General features: G+C 37.3%; 1 protein-coding gene across 5 annotated transcripts in view; it reads right to left on the bottom strand.

Annotated features, from left to right (window-relative positions):
• Window positions 1-2,057: 2,057 nt before the first annotated feature.
• SH3KBP1 (SH3 domain containing kinase binding protein 1) overlaps window positions 2,058-15,258 on the bottom strand; it is a 235,112-nt gene continuing 221,911 nt past the window's right edge. For all 5 annotated transcript variants that reach the window (XM_026120727.2, XM_064499178.1, XM_064499185.1 and 2 more), the window contains 5 exons: window positions 10,604-10,713; window positions 9,185-9,310; window positions 6,544-6,815; window positions 5,028-5,091; window positions 2,058-3,112 (listed from right to left, as the gene is read on the bottom strand). In XM_026120727.2, the coding sequence (XP_025976512.2) occupies window positions 3,071-3,112; window positions 5,028-5,091; window positions 6,544-6,815; window positions 9,185-9,310; window positions 10,604-10,713 (614 nt within the window). In that variant the 3' untranslated portion in view covers window positions 2,058-3,070. The remainder of the gene's footprint in view (window positions 3,113-5,027; window positions 5,092-6,543; window positions 6,816-9,184; window positions 9,311-10,603; window positions 10,714-15,258) is intronic.

Here is a 15,258-nt window from a genome sequence, read left to right as displayed (position 1 = left end):
CTATTATTTCTTTTAAGTATCAGTCTGAGGGTTTTCTGATTACTTCTCACCAGCAGCAAAAAGAACAAAATGAATGTAACAGATTTAACTAGATTTAATCGTCAGAATTTACTCAAGCTGTGGTAAGTGGAGTTTTAGGTTAGAATAAATTCACCATTTGAGGTATACAGATTTTCTTTCACTGGGTTATATAAAGCAGTTATTATTGTAAAGTTATTAGTGTAAGCAAAACATACAAAATACTAAGGAATGAAATTGTATATCAATTAAATTATAACATACAGACCCAGCTATGAGTGCCTATAAAAAGAACATAAAACTGTTTTCTTAATTATCCAAACTAAAAATTTTTCAAATTATCCAGATTAGGAATTTGAATAGTATTATCATCCAAAGGCATGAGCCTGACATTTCATACCTGATTTCTACATGAAAACGTAAGTCAGAATATTACACAAATCCATTACAAGTCCAGCATGTGCATATTAATGAAAAGTCATTTTACGCAACTCTTTAAACAACAAAATTTCATCATTTTCATGTCAAAATCACTGTGTAGCTCACCAGCATTTTTCTTTAAATATAAAAACAAATATTTTAAAAGCAGCAGTTTATATCCACAAGTTTAATGCATAACTGATCTTCTTTAAAAAGGGAAAACCATGTGCTATGTAAAATACTTTCTATTATTATAATGAAATGCAGCAAGAAGAAAAACTTGTATTTCCAAGAACTCTCTCTCAGAATAATTAACTTTCAAAACAAAGCATTTTCACAAAATCTCATTTAATCGTCTTTTACAAAGCATGATATGTTGCACTTCTAAATGCGGATTTATAAAATGACAAGTTATCATCTCAACAGGAGGAAAAAAATAGATGTAATCTGCTATCGGGAAACTCTATGCCAAATTCACACTTTCATTTGCAAAAATGAGATGCCCATTGTATTTCTGAGGTACAACTCAGGATTAAATACTTTATTTACCACAGATAAAGTAATTTATTTTCTTCCAGGGGTGCAATTAGGAAGCCAGAGCTGTTTATTTCTGGAAACTTGCTGTAAATAGATCACAAAAAACTCAAACAGAATTCTTATTATCTCCTATTTCCTCCTGCTCTCCTAGCTCTGCCAGCAGCCTCACAGAAGATATGGAAGAAGTCTAGAAATCTTTATTGCTGGAAAACTATGATGGGATTATCATTCTTGGTATAAAAAATATTTTAATGCAGTTATTTAGAAACATTAAATAAAAGCATTTCACTGACAAAATATTTTATTAGTGCTTCTGTTTGAGTAAACTGAGCAATGTATTGGGACTTATATTAAAATTCTTAAGTTTCACTACAGAATCTTTCAATGTCGGATACTTCCGTTACAATAGAAGCACATGCTAGGGTAGAGGAAATTATCCCAATTGTAAGGTCCTGCATTGCCAGTTGAGACCCAGAAAGCAGTATTTGAGTACAGTGGAGTAGGTATTTTATGTATCTATCCATATGAAAAAGATTATGGGAACTTTGCCAACCATTTGTGAATGTGATCAGCCAACTGAAAACTGAGACCCATCCAATTCCAGGCAGGCAGGATGCTTAGCTGTGACACAGGATCTTCTGGATGGAGGCAATTCTAGCACTTCTGTGATGATAAATAGATCCTTTGTGTGTGTGTGTTTTTAATCACTGAAGTATCACCAGTATCACTCACTCACTCACTCCACAAACTGTGCAAAAATATCCATATTTAAATACTTTGTATAAACTCAACAGACACTTCTGACAAGGTTAGAGTTACTCCGCTGCCAGTAAAGTACTTATGAAACCACTAACAGAAAAAAGGGAGAAGTAATTTTGAAAGGATGAAAGCAAACAGATAAACTTCAAGAGAACAGATAAAGTAAGCAGCAGGTTCAATAAAATTAGGAAAAGAAAAGTCCTGCTACAAAAGCAGGACTATAAAATGTATCATTCTCTTTTTCAATGGCAGAAAGCTTACAACAGAATGCAGCAAATGATACCACATAAAGAGCAAATGAAACAATGTCACACAATAAAGAGAACTTTGTGCATGAAATAATACAACTTTTTATTCATGTTTTATATTTACTTTTATTTATTTTTGCTTTAATAATGCATATTCTGTTCACTCTGTGCAAAATTGGGGACGGAGGCGGGCATTTTTCTAATGAAAATCAAGCGAAGATGAACATTCAAACTGGAGAGGCCTATTAAAAACAGGAAAGCTAAAAAGCCACAGCTGATAAGGACAAAGCTGCTCTCAACTGCGCCATTTGTTATGCCACCTGAACACAAATCTGATTATACTGCTCGAGCAGCTGTACATTAAAAGAGTGACCTCTACCGGTATAAGTGACAGGAGTCATTGTGATAGCTACATTACTGAAATCTGGTTTGCAACCAGCTCCAGTCAGTGTGTGGCAAAAAAAGGCACAAATCATTGCAAAGACCAGATATTTTGTTTGTTTGTTTTCTTCTTGTAAATACATTATTGTACACAACTTACTTGTAGGGGGTTTGGGGACATAAAATTGCATATTTAACAGAACTGAAAACCGTAACAAAAAGTAGGGTGTTCTATCTTGAAGCAAAAATAATCCCTCCAGCCCCAACGTTAACATTCATTCCTGGCTATATGCAGTACAAACATTTTAAAATCTGTGACAAAAGACAATTAAAAACCAAAAATCAAAATCATAAAGCTTGTAAACAGATAATCTGAAATACACTTTATTTATGGAAAAATATCATCAAAATAGTACCACTATGGACTAAACTGCCTGAGTTTTCATTTCACCTATGATCTTGAAGTAGAGAGCCTTTAGCACAATAAGATCAATTTCAGTCACAACTAGTGCCACACAGCACTGCTTCATGTGGAAATTTTTTCCTCGTTGGTATTTTTGTTGTGCTATCAAAACTCTTGTGCTAATCCTTCAAATAAAGGGACGTTGAGGCAATTCTTAAATCATTTGGCACAAAGTTATTTTGGCTGGGGCATAAACTTGAGTCTCAGTCATGATGAATAATGCAACATTCCATCTATCAAGTATTCACTTTGATTGAAGAGCTTTCTTGATGTCATTAACTTCCATCTGAAAAGAAAAAGATTATTTTTGATGCAATTAGATGTTTTAACAAACTGAGGCACAGTTGATACCACTTGAAAAGCAAATCTTATCCATAGTGTCGAGTATAGGTTTTAGATGACTCTTACTTCCACAGGCTTCACAAATTGAAGGGACCTTCTCAGCTGCATAAGATGACCAGTCATGGCTTTCTCCCTTCAAATCTAGACAAGTATCGATATTGGAATGTGCCTTAAGACCTTTCAAACTCTTTAAATTACAACTTTTACAACATACACGGCTTGTTGCCAGGAATTAGAGCCAGAATGAGCACTGTGTCCCTGCACTGGCTGCTGCAGTTATACCTGGTACAACTAAATGAAGCCACTGAAAATGAACATCAGTAGCTGAGGAGCAAAACCTAATGTCCCTCTTGCTATAGGGACAGTTCTTGCTATAGGGATGCTACCTTTACACCATTCAAGTCAGCATCCAGGCATGCTAAGGACCCTGATGGATGTACAGTGGTGTGGTAAAAGCAGCTGGATGTAGCTATCATCACCTCCAACTGTATACTTGGCCCCTCTGATGGAGGCTGGAAACCCTGAAGCAGTGATATTAGATACCCTCACAAACACCCTCAGTGCTTAACTGCACCATTTCTAGACAGTTCTCTTAAATACAGGAACCAAGAGCTGCACTGAGCTGAGTTTATGACTATCAGCACTGTTAAACTAATGCAACTTTTGGCTGTTTTAACTCTCATATTCATTTAAAGCTGATTATGCCAACTTAATTAGCAGCTGAACATTTACCGGTATAAGCAAGATCTGAACCAGAGTAACAGCATTCGGCTATAACATTATATTCTTAAACAATCAGTGCAGATCTCTGTATAAAGATTTAAAGCCATCCTTGGCGGTAGAATCCAGAGCTCTGAATAGTTTGGCCTGTTAGACTGAAGCAAAAACTGCTATTAAAAATGTTGTTCAATTTTATCTGGATATGTTTCAATTTTAGCTGAACATGAATTGTGTGTTACTAGAAGCCATACTTCTATGCAGATGCATACGCAAAATCCTTTCTGCAGGACTGGAGCACGCACACTCAACAGCCAAGCAAACATTCACTGAAGGTCCCCATTTCTGCCAAAGCACTTTACTCAGCAAGAACAGCCCAGAGAAATTACAATTCGATTTTCTATCCGTAGTACAAAAAAAGCACATTTGACCTGTACCATAAAAATATACATAATCAATACTAAAACACTTATGAAGTACATCACTTTCCAAAATCCTGAAAAGCAGTTTCAAAGTCAGTCCATACTGAAGCAGTACTGCTAATGATCCCACTAGAGGCCCAGTTCCACTTACCTCACCCGGCCAATTACTAAATCGATATGACAACTTCTAAAGCTAAGGTACTATACAACACTACGGTAGCAGTAACTGGGCTCTTACTTAGAATTCCATCTTTTATATTGTTTATAATGCTTCATTAAAGACAACCTGAGTACAGTCCATAAAACAGACATCAAAAATCTTATTATCTGAAATCATATTCCAAGTATGTTAACACAAAGTAAAAAACTAGGAGAGAGCAGATCATTTTAAAAGGCAAGATTTCACTTGTGATAAAATGAGACAATTAAAATTAAGACTAAAAATGTATCATACTTGGGAACCTACACTGTGTTCACTTTTTTTGAATTTGCCTATTTGTGCTGATACATTTTTATACAATTAACAGGCTTTTCAGTAAGAACTCAGTGCTGCAATATATGACACAGGCTGGCCATGCTACAAAGGGTGTTGTACTTTGGGTGCTTTCTGCTCACTTCTAGAAATGTTAATAGTTTTTGATTCACAGGAATCTAAGTATCTTATCAGAGTTTTATGTCCTACAGCTGAGGCTAAATATTTCCATAACATAATTTAAGTACCTGCAATCGTAGGCGGATCTTCTTTTCTTCATCCAACTCAGACAGCAACTGTTTAATTTCTTTTCTGTTAAAAGAATGCAAAAAAATTTGGAATGCAAATGTTTAAACTAGTAAACAATGAAAGATCACCTCTCAGAGACATGTTTTCCACACCTGACTAGCTATCTTCTTTCCCCAAGCTAGTCATCAAAGTATGCTCTGGTATACTATATAATGTACAAAGAAGTAATGCTATCTATAAAGGAACAAAAAACCCCCAAACATTGGTAATGAATAATTGGTTTCTTCCTAAGAACGCTGCATTCACAGGCTCTGTTCTTGGCTAGCAGTATCAATGTTATATCAGTACCCAGTTACCTTTTTCCATACAAAATGTAAATGGATTGGCTGTCGGTGGGTTATAGGAACTGGTAGCACAAATCCTGCCCACACTATCATGTATTTAAGCCATTTTAAAGCTGCATATCCCTACAATACAATGTAACCTACAACTTCATTTATTAGACTTAATGACTCCTAAGTATGAATTTGCTGTCATCTCTTTTGCAAGGAAGAGGAGCACAGTTATCAGGAGCAGACATTTTCTCACATTCCCATTGACTGACTGGACTCTTGAGACAGAGCCCAGCAGGTGGAAGCAGACCGTGCCAGAAGTGCCACAAGACATCAGCCGTGGTTGCTGATGTGGGACCTGAGGAGGAGTCAGCCGAAGAGGCAAAGCTGCAGGGCTTTCTGGATACTTCCAGCCTGAACCAGGCCCTCCCACACTCTCTTCTCCAAAACTCTGTTCATCTCCCCCTACACCCCTGTTCCACTACAATCTCTGCATCTTGCTTTCCCTTTTCTTTTTCCTGCCTGGGCTACACACAATAGACAGTATAAGTGAAGGTGCAATTTCCAAGACATTAAATATTCTCAGGAATAGCAAAAACTATGAGACGGCCCCAGTTTCTCCTGAGAAATCAGCAGCTTGAAGAAAAGATGCCAAACCCTAAAATAATAAGATTCAGAGTAATAAACACAAAGTTTATCAACTGTCCTAGAGACAATTCACTTCTTTTGGAATACAAGCTTTCTGGGCAAATCACTAACAGTCTAACAACAAACGATTTAAGAATGTTAGTAACTAGTACAAATGCATCTCCTTATTAAGATCATTGTACATGAGTGCCCAAATAGTTATTGACAGATTAAACTATATAAAGTTATGAAGAACCTTATTCATTGCTTACAGTTTAAAACTTAAGTAGATGTCTGTGGGCTTTTGAAAAAGTTATGTCATAAAACAGAATAAAAAAGCTCTTACAGATTAATAATGCCAGACTTTTTTCCAAAGGTTCTCACCTCTGAATGTGTTTTGTCAGAACAGTAGAAGAAAATCATTCACAAACACAAATGCAAAATCCTTGCAGAATAACATATACGAAGATGCAAGAAGAAACCAACCTAGGATGTACTCTGACACCACAAATTTAACAAATACATCCCACCTAAAGTTGTGATTTACAGTACTTACTTTTGCTGGTCTTTCATTGTTTCAACAATGGTTCTTAGCTCCCTAACTTGTGTTCTCAGCTCCTCCAGGGCAGTCTGACCTTGGCTCAAGGGTTCAGTCTTTGGCTTTCCTTCAGTACCAAACAGGGATGGGGAATTTGACCTGTGGCCTGTTGTTCCCATAGCAATTGAATGAAATCCAGGTGATGGTGAAGGCGATAGCGATGCTTGTACATTACTGCCACTAGCCAAACCTCCTGGTTTTGGAGGCAAGGAAGTTTTATTTTCAGATACCTGTAACAAAAAGACTCACTTTTAACATGTGGAGAAAGTTTTATGAAAAGCTGACCTCTAACAAATACTAAGCACTTTACTGCTCTGTAGTAACGTTGAAAGTCCAAAAGCAAACATAGACAGTATTGGCCAAAGTATGATAGAGGCAACAGTCAGTCAAATTATCTTTGTACATATGTATCACAGGGGGTCCAATCCAGACCCATAAGATCAGACAGTTTCAGCAGGAGTTTCCACAGTTGTTACAACCAACCAGGAAAAAGTGTTTCCGAGATCGTGGGCACAACAGTGAAATGAGCTCTGAATGACAGATACTCAGTGTCTCTCCCAGAAGTTCACGAGAATATGCCAACACCCATGGATGTGTCTTTCAGAGCACAAAGCAGTAGTGTCCAGATTCCAGCTTCCAACTAACCACTGAAGGATTCTTCTATGACGCCCATTATTGTTTTAAAAATAAGAAATGTGTTACACTTTCCCCTTAGAATTACAAGAAGACGTAAACATTCCTTAAGTCTGCTTGTTGGTATGACCTATAAAGACAAATAAACCCCATGACTTCAGAGTGATAATATACTAATAAGAAATGTAAGAATTACGTAACTTCACTGTACTGTCCAATGTTAACTGAAGCGTGTGATAACCCTTGCAACTATCAAAGGCAGTATTAACCTAGTCACTCTGAAAACCTGCAGCTTAGCTCAGAAGGACGCCTGGCTTCCTGAACTGCAATCCAATGCCCTCTACATCAGAGAAGGTATAGAAGATCTGAAGTCCACCTAACATATATGACTAGTCACTTTATTGCATACACATAAGTGTGTACAAGTACAGTTATCATAAGAGCAACTAAGGTGAGTCTTATTTATTTATTACATTGTTATTTGGTAGTGCTAAGATGTACATTTTATGATATCAACCAGCAGTATCTGAAAATCTGATTTGGCCCAGAGTAAGACAAAAACACCAGACAACCTTCCAACTTCTCTTGGGGAAAGAGACACTGAAATTGAATGGCAAACCAGGCAAGATACTGAGGAAAAAGAGGTATGGAAACTGAAGGAGATATATTGTGAGAGAAGATTTGAGGACCAGGGCAGTAGCATTAGCTGGACAAAGGAACTGAAAGAAAGTTAGTAGTCTGATGAAAATCAGGAGAAATTGTGGTGGGGAGGGAAGACAGGGATCCACTGAGTTCTGCAGAAAACAATCTTTCCCACTACATGAGTGGGACTGAGTACAGAGCCCATCCCAGACAAGCACTGCATAAACAAGGCTTCTGTGGAAAAACAGTGAGAGCATAAAAACAAAAATGGCATTAAATCACTGCAGTGGCTTCGATGCTTGACTTTGTGACATTAATAATTTAATTCTTTTAACATTTTGTATGTGTGTGCATAGGTGAGTAATGTGCACCTATAATCAGACCTTTCATAGATAATAATCCTTACATTGCTATTGAATCTTTACAGAACGTATGTTTCTTTTGGACAGAAAAGAGATGTTAGGCCAATTTCAAACCTGAAGCAAGCAAGCAAACCACAACTGGAGTCAACCACACTCAACACCTTATTTCAGAGCTTAAATGGCCATTTGCAGCTACCTTCTGACAGCAGTATTCTCATTTTACAGGCACATCTACATACAGTTGTCATGCCAGCATATCATTTACAAATGTTGGCCCAAGAGTATTCGTTAATTCAAGTGCTCCCAGAAGAGGGAGCTATACAGCAAAACATTACCTTTGTAACTTGATCACAGATGTGCATGCCTTCATCTTTCAAATAACTGTTATACTATAAGCACATAATGTCTGTATTATGAAAAGTATCAACACGTACAAAAAGAGCTCCAACCTCTAGAGCCTGATCTACAAACTTCCTGTAATATCTTATTGTTTTACAGTTTTATATCAATTTACAGTAAGAATGGCACAAGCCGGTAAGATGGACAGAGTTATATCGGTATAAAAGGTGCTTATACTTGCAAATTTAAATTCACATATACTTAGAGTGGGCCAAAGAGATGAATTTTCTCTACTCACAGACTCTCCTATTGTAAACTCAATTTACAGCTGCAAAAAAGGCTGCTGCTTCTGAAATTTCCTTTCCTACTGTCTCTGATTCTATAAAATGTACTTACACTAGAAGGATTTTTTCACAGTATAGTAACGGAGACATTTTAACTGTGCCATTCACTTTAATCCTGCATTTCAAACGTGGAAAAATCTTAATATTTTTTAAGCTTCTTCAAAGGGCTAGTTACCAAGGTGACTATTGGATTAAATTTTAGAAATAAGTATTTGAATAATATTTTAAAAATTAAAATGCACGCCATAAGGTTAAGAAAAGGCATTCCAATTAACTTACTTGTGATATTGTAACCGTTCTTGATTTCCTTGACACTTCAATAGTTTTCTGTGTAATGGAAACATGTTCCTCCTTCTCGTCTTCAGGACTTGGCGAGTCAAAGAAATCCGGGCTTGAAAGGGAGGACTATGTAGACAAAACACAAACACACACACACCGAGAGGGGGAAGAAATGCAGATATTTTCATTGAATAAGAATTTAACATAGAAGAAAAGCATTTATTTGATAACTTTTTTTAAAGTTACCATTTTCAAGAGTAACAAAGCTTACAATCAAGACACTACCCCACTTTGTTTTTTTAAGTCATGTTTTCAAGGCTAGAAAGCATTCAAAGCAGTCACGGAAAGGGAAATACTTAGAGCTGGATTCAATGTCAAGGTACACTTTTGCATTGATTATATTATAACATGAAAGCACATTCCTGTCCACAAGAAGAGCTCTCCCTATTTGGCTAGCGACTATGCGCTGCACTGCGGGGATGTCAGGTCGGCCGCCTGGGCAGCTCTGTGCGCAGCTCCTTCAGAGGACTTGCGCTGCTACCTGCGCGTGCTGCCGGCGCTACAGTGCTGCCTTACACACCACCACTTTGTAAGGCTGCAAATGAGGGGCAGGTTTTTTCCACCCTTTGTCTCTTTCCCCATAGATTTTACAGGGGAAGAAAAACCTTTCAGCTCGTCTTTTGGGTTACTGTATTTATGGACATAGCCAATTTTGAAAGCTTTTCACAGCAATGTTTTTAGCCTCCCTCCGCTTTGTTTTTTTCCAGCAATAAGAACATGGGTAACCTTGAGTAGTCGCTCTCATTCCGATACCCCAGAAGGCAAAAAGCATGAAAGCAAACCCCAAATCCAAAAGAAAAAGGCACTGAAAAACTGAGCATTGGTTTCCAAAGAATGGTTTATGAGGCCAGCTTAAGATGCATATTAGAGAGTGAAATTTAAATCACTCTTACATTTACAATAGTGAGCTTAATAAGAAGAAATGCATGATGGTGCATGACGGCTGTTGAAGGCTGACAGTGGTCTATTTGTCCTAAAAATCTGTTAAGTGTCCTAGAGAAAACAAGGAATTTCCTTTGGGAAATGCTTTCAAAATCCTTGATATTAGCACAAATTGGTTTATTCCAAAGATTTTTATGAAGGATTTTTCTGGCCTTGGTCATGGTTGGCAAGAAATACCTGGCAGCACCCAAACAAGGGGTAAAACTCCTATAAGGAAAGGACTGTTTTAAACGTTAGTATTCAAAACACTGGCAGATTTTTGACACTGATTTTCCTGAGCTGCATTTCTCTGCCTCCCTGTATGTGTGAAGAAATGGCTGTGTAAATGTAGGTGAAAGTACTAAGGAACACAGACAGTAGAAGGAAAAAAAAACCAGGGAATAAAATCTTTTTGAAAGAAAAGGAAAATTAACTTACAGATGTGAGAGACTGGGAGGGTGGTCTCCTGCCAGTAGCTTTTGGTCTAGTTGTAGTTGGATGATTAAGCTTCTCAGCAATTGGTATTACAGAGTCAAAACCTTCCAGGTCTTAAAAATATAAAATAGAATTGATTTGATTTTCTGATGGATGTTCTCAAAGGGAAAGAATCAGAACTTTTTTAAATTTCAAAGAAATCAAATCCCATTTTCCCCATTGTGTCACAGTATTTTACACATTTAGCCACCATGCTGTCACTAACAAAAAACTGGAAGTCAAGACAGCTGTAGTCCAGTCACCCTTGCCAAGCACACTTACCCTTCCATCTCAAGCACAATAAAGCAGAGGGGAATGCTAGAGCGGCCTTTGGTTTTGTTTGCACCCAGTACAGTGAAAGCTAAATGACAACACTGGTCCTGCGGCATGAAATCGAAAATGCAATTTCAAAAGTTCCTTCTTGCTATTAGATTCGTAGATTTTTCTACTGAATATTTGGAGACTGAAGACAGCGCATGCATTGCCTCAAGAACTGTAATGCCAGCGCTACACTTGCCACAGCCCACACCATTGCTTAGGGGATCACAGAAACAGAATGATTGGGCTGGGAGGGATCACGAAACTGTAGAGAGGAGTATCGTCGACAGCCCAGAGCTTAAGATAAGTAAAACACCACAAAACTCTTGAAACTGAAGGAGATCCCAGGAAAAGCAAGTCTACCGGAATAAAGTCTTGACTGCCTTTGTGGTTAGTGGGATACACTGGGGGAGTGTTAGTTTACTGAATCCAGCCACATGGTAGCATGTTTACATGAAAGAGTGATGTGATGGGTGAAGGAATAATGCAGCTTGTGAATACATGCCTGAATCAAATGGCTTAACACCATTCATCTACTTTTATGGGTTATATCAATTTCAGCTACCTCAATTTCAAAATAATCCACTGCGTATGTTAAGCGGAAATTACACAGAAAACATACAAGAGACACTAAAGACCCGACAGATCCAAAGTTCTGTAAAACTGCTTTCAGACACGAATCAAATGCTGAAAGTCTACTTATTATTCAGAGGCTATTTTTTATTGCACAACACGTATGAAAAAACAGCCGTTAATAGTTATACATACTGGGCACCTAATATTCATAGCTGTTAAAAAACAACGAATCTCTGAAGATTTGTTGCCATATTACAACCCTCACACAACATTATCCAATGGAAAAACCTGTTCATGGGTCAATAAACTATGCACACTGAAGGACGCGCAAACTGATTCCAAGTACTCATGATTTGCCTGCTAAGAGTTAAAAGGGACCAGACATTCTTTATTTAGTAATATTCTTTCATCTCCGGTGGGGGGGGGGGGGGGGGGGGGAAGAGAGAGAGACTTCTTTCAGTAGCCCTAAAATAGTCTAAGGTTATTCACCTCCAAACATGACTCTATTTTTGGAGTAACTCTTCCTATATATAACCAGTGACCCCACTGTCCTCTACCAGGTATTTCTCCCTTTGCTTTTTTATTGACCATTGCAGCCTGCATCCTAAGGTATGCCGTAAAGTCTGTCATTGACGATCTGACAATCCAAAGCTTCAAATATATCCACAGATCAGGTGAGCCTACAGTGCTTTTAAAGTAAGAATGAGCTGACATCAATGGATTATACAAAACCTATCTAGAGTCCTACAGAATTTCAGCATTTGGGGAGAAAAGATATGGAAATAAAAATTTATCTTCTGGAAAAAATTTAGCTCACATGGGAGAGGCTGCTTTCCAGTAACACTCAGTTTGAAGCTGAGGCATGAGATAGCTAAATGACTTGCTTAAGATCACACAGCAAATCAATGACATATTTTAATAAATTATCTTTGCTTTCATCACTCTATGTTACTTTGTTAAGTTGCACAGCAAGAAAATATTGCCATCAAAAAATATGCACTCGGTTGTATAAACACATAAAGCTTGTGTACATCAGTAAAAATGCTGGCTGAAGCAATCTCTCCCTCTGTCCCCAGCCACTCTTTCCAACCTAATTGGGTTTTTTTCCGCATTAGTTTAAATTCAGCTTATTTTCGCTAATTTTCACTATTTGTTTTCTCCGAATTAATTTAAATCCAGCTTATTTTCCACCAGCGTGTGCCTGGCCACACCAACACTTGTGTTGAAAGAAGTCTCAAAGAACTGATATAAACAGCTAAAAGTGAGGCCAAGAGGAGACTACTTCTTCGGGGGACAGTAAATTGGCTGGAGTTATCCTTAAGCCTAAGAATGCTCCCTTACATGCCTGCTCCCTCTCTCTTTTGCCACTGCCATCGTAAGCTCCACTGTTCCTTCCTCTGTTCTTGCAAAAGGTAAGTAACTGCACTAAAATGGAGCACAACCAATGAAAAAAATAGCGCAGTCATTAATTGTGTGTGTTCCTTTGGCTTAAATAAACTAATCGTTACCTAGAGTTCTGTTTGATCAGAATAATAAAATATTTGTGTTCCAATTATAAAAATGTATTGATCGAAAGCAAAAGAGGGTATGAATTTGTGTCCATGAGACCCACGAGCATTTGCAAATAAAATCTGCTTCACACATTTTATTAATACCTTGAAACATGAACATTTCTGCACAAAGCTTCTCTTATCAAAAATAATGGGAAGAAATTTAGCAATAGTCCAGTTTTTCCACTTCTGAACGCATTTCTGATAGCCAAAAAAATAAACTAAGGCAGTCTATACCTGCATTGAATTTAAAAAAGAGCAGAGCAGAGGTTGGAAAAGGTCCACAGGTAAAACCTGCTGCCAAACTAGTGAAATCACAGCCACTCAGCTGATACTACAAATGAAATTCTATTTAAGTGTAAGGGATGAAACTTGGTACAATGCTAAAATAGAAAATCCATTTCCAGTACTTCCATATGCCCTTTATCCCCCTTTTTTTGTTCTCCTTATTTAGATGCGTGTTTCTCTCCCAATCATCTCTGCATCCAAGATTACCACCACCTTCCACAGTCATGACCTATGAAGTATTCATTCAAGAAAATCCCATCTAGTAAACTGGTAAAGAAAAATGAGGAACACAATCATGCAAGAGACCTCTGCCTTACTATCCTCTATGCTGTAGATTCAGTAATGAATTCACTTATACTGGTTATTTTACTGACTATTTTTTGTTAATGGAAAGTAAGGCTATATGGGTGTTATATTCTACATTATATTCATTGAGGTCATTAAATGCAGGCATTTGACTTTGATGTGTATTTTTGTAGCTATCAGAAATTGGGAGCTTAAATCTAGGTACTAGGCAAAATGTACAGCCTTCCTGGGCTGGGCCCTAGGAGAGGCCATTAAAAATAAAGTCCCATCTACTGTATTCAAAGTCATATTAATTGCCAGTCAGGCAGCATTATCATCCAGTGGACCAGCTTTCTCTACTGTTAATAAAAATCAGTAAAGGACATTCTACTGAACATATAGAAGTCACCCTTCAAATAGCAGTGACATCTCCTAATTAAAAATTAAGTGATACTTGTTCTACAAATAAATAGATGCATTCATCATTATCACTGTCTTGCTGATCAAGCTGGTAATTCTTGAGCTAATTCATGAGATGGGGAGAAAGACATGGGCGCAATTCTAATATATGAGTAAATATCTGGCTTACTGAGCAAATACAGTTAATGAAAACGAAAAATGTTAGCTGTGCAAGAATTATTCCCTGGCATGTCTCCATGACAGTTAAGAATAGGATATTATTCTCCATTGCTATGTTCATTTGGAGACATAAGTATTTAAAACATGATGATGGTGTTTTAAAAAATATCCAGATTTAGAAAAATAAACAATTATCTGGAGAAAAAGTTCAGAGCTCATAAGAGTTATTCCTACTTGTAAAACAACCTTCTATCCCTCCAAAAGAACACCCTAAACCAAAAAGTTAAAAGGTTCTGCTTCCTCCTCCTCCCTTCACTCGCCTTTATTATTTTGGCAAAAAACATGGCTAGGCTTTAATTTTATCTTCAAGTTAGGGTTTTTACTCTTTGGACAAAGTCATTTATACATGATGAAGATGGAAAGCTTTTTGCATTAGCAGAGAGATTTCACCTTGAGTAAACTGAAATGGAAAGTGATTGATAATACCAGAACCAATATATTCAGAATGTTAATGGCTAGACTTCATAGAAGAGAAATACAGCAGAGCTGGAATAAATGAGGCAAAGGCAGCACTCAATTCATTTAAGGAAGATAATGTCATAAAAGCCACAGGGGTAGATTTCATTTCATCATCATACTCAATGCATTTAAAAGACTGACAACAGGCTAGTGAAATGGTATACTGTCTTTAAATATATTATGCCTGAAAACTTTGCATGCAACAGATGAGACAGAGATACTGCAAATGAAATCATCTGCACTAATTAATGTCCATCCAATACACAGCAGTAATTAAGAAACACTAACTCACTCAAGAATCTGCATACTATTGGGAACTTTCAGAAGACCACAATTATTTTAAGTACTTCAAGTGCCCAGACTGTGCCACTTTCCCCATGCTGAGCAGCCCTTTACCCTTCAAGGAATACAGCTATACTCTTAGCAGAGTCAGAGGAGCAGAATCTCATCCATTATTAATTGCAGACTCTATTTTAAGATTTGGGTTTTAGCAGGAGAATTTTT

Source organism: Dromaius novaehollandiae, chromosome 1, assembly GCF_036370855.1.
Source record: "Dromaius novaehollandiae isolate bDroNov1 chromosome 1, bDroNov1.hap1, whole genome shotgun sequence".
NCBI lineage: Eukaryota > Metazoa > Chordata > Aves > Casuariiformes > Dromaiidae > Dromaius > Dromaius novaehollandiae.
The sequence above is the reverse complement of the archived record's forward strand: the minus strand, read 5'-3'. Positions and strand labels throughout refer to the sequence as shown.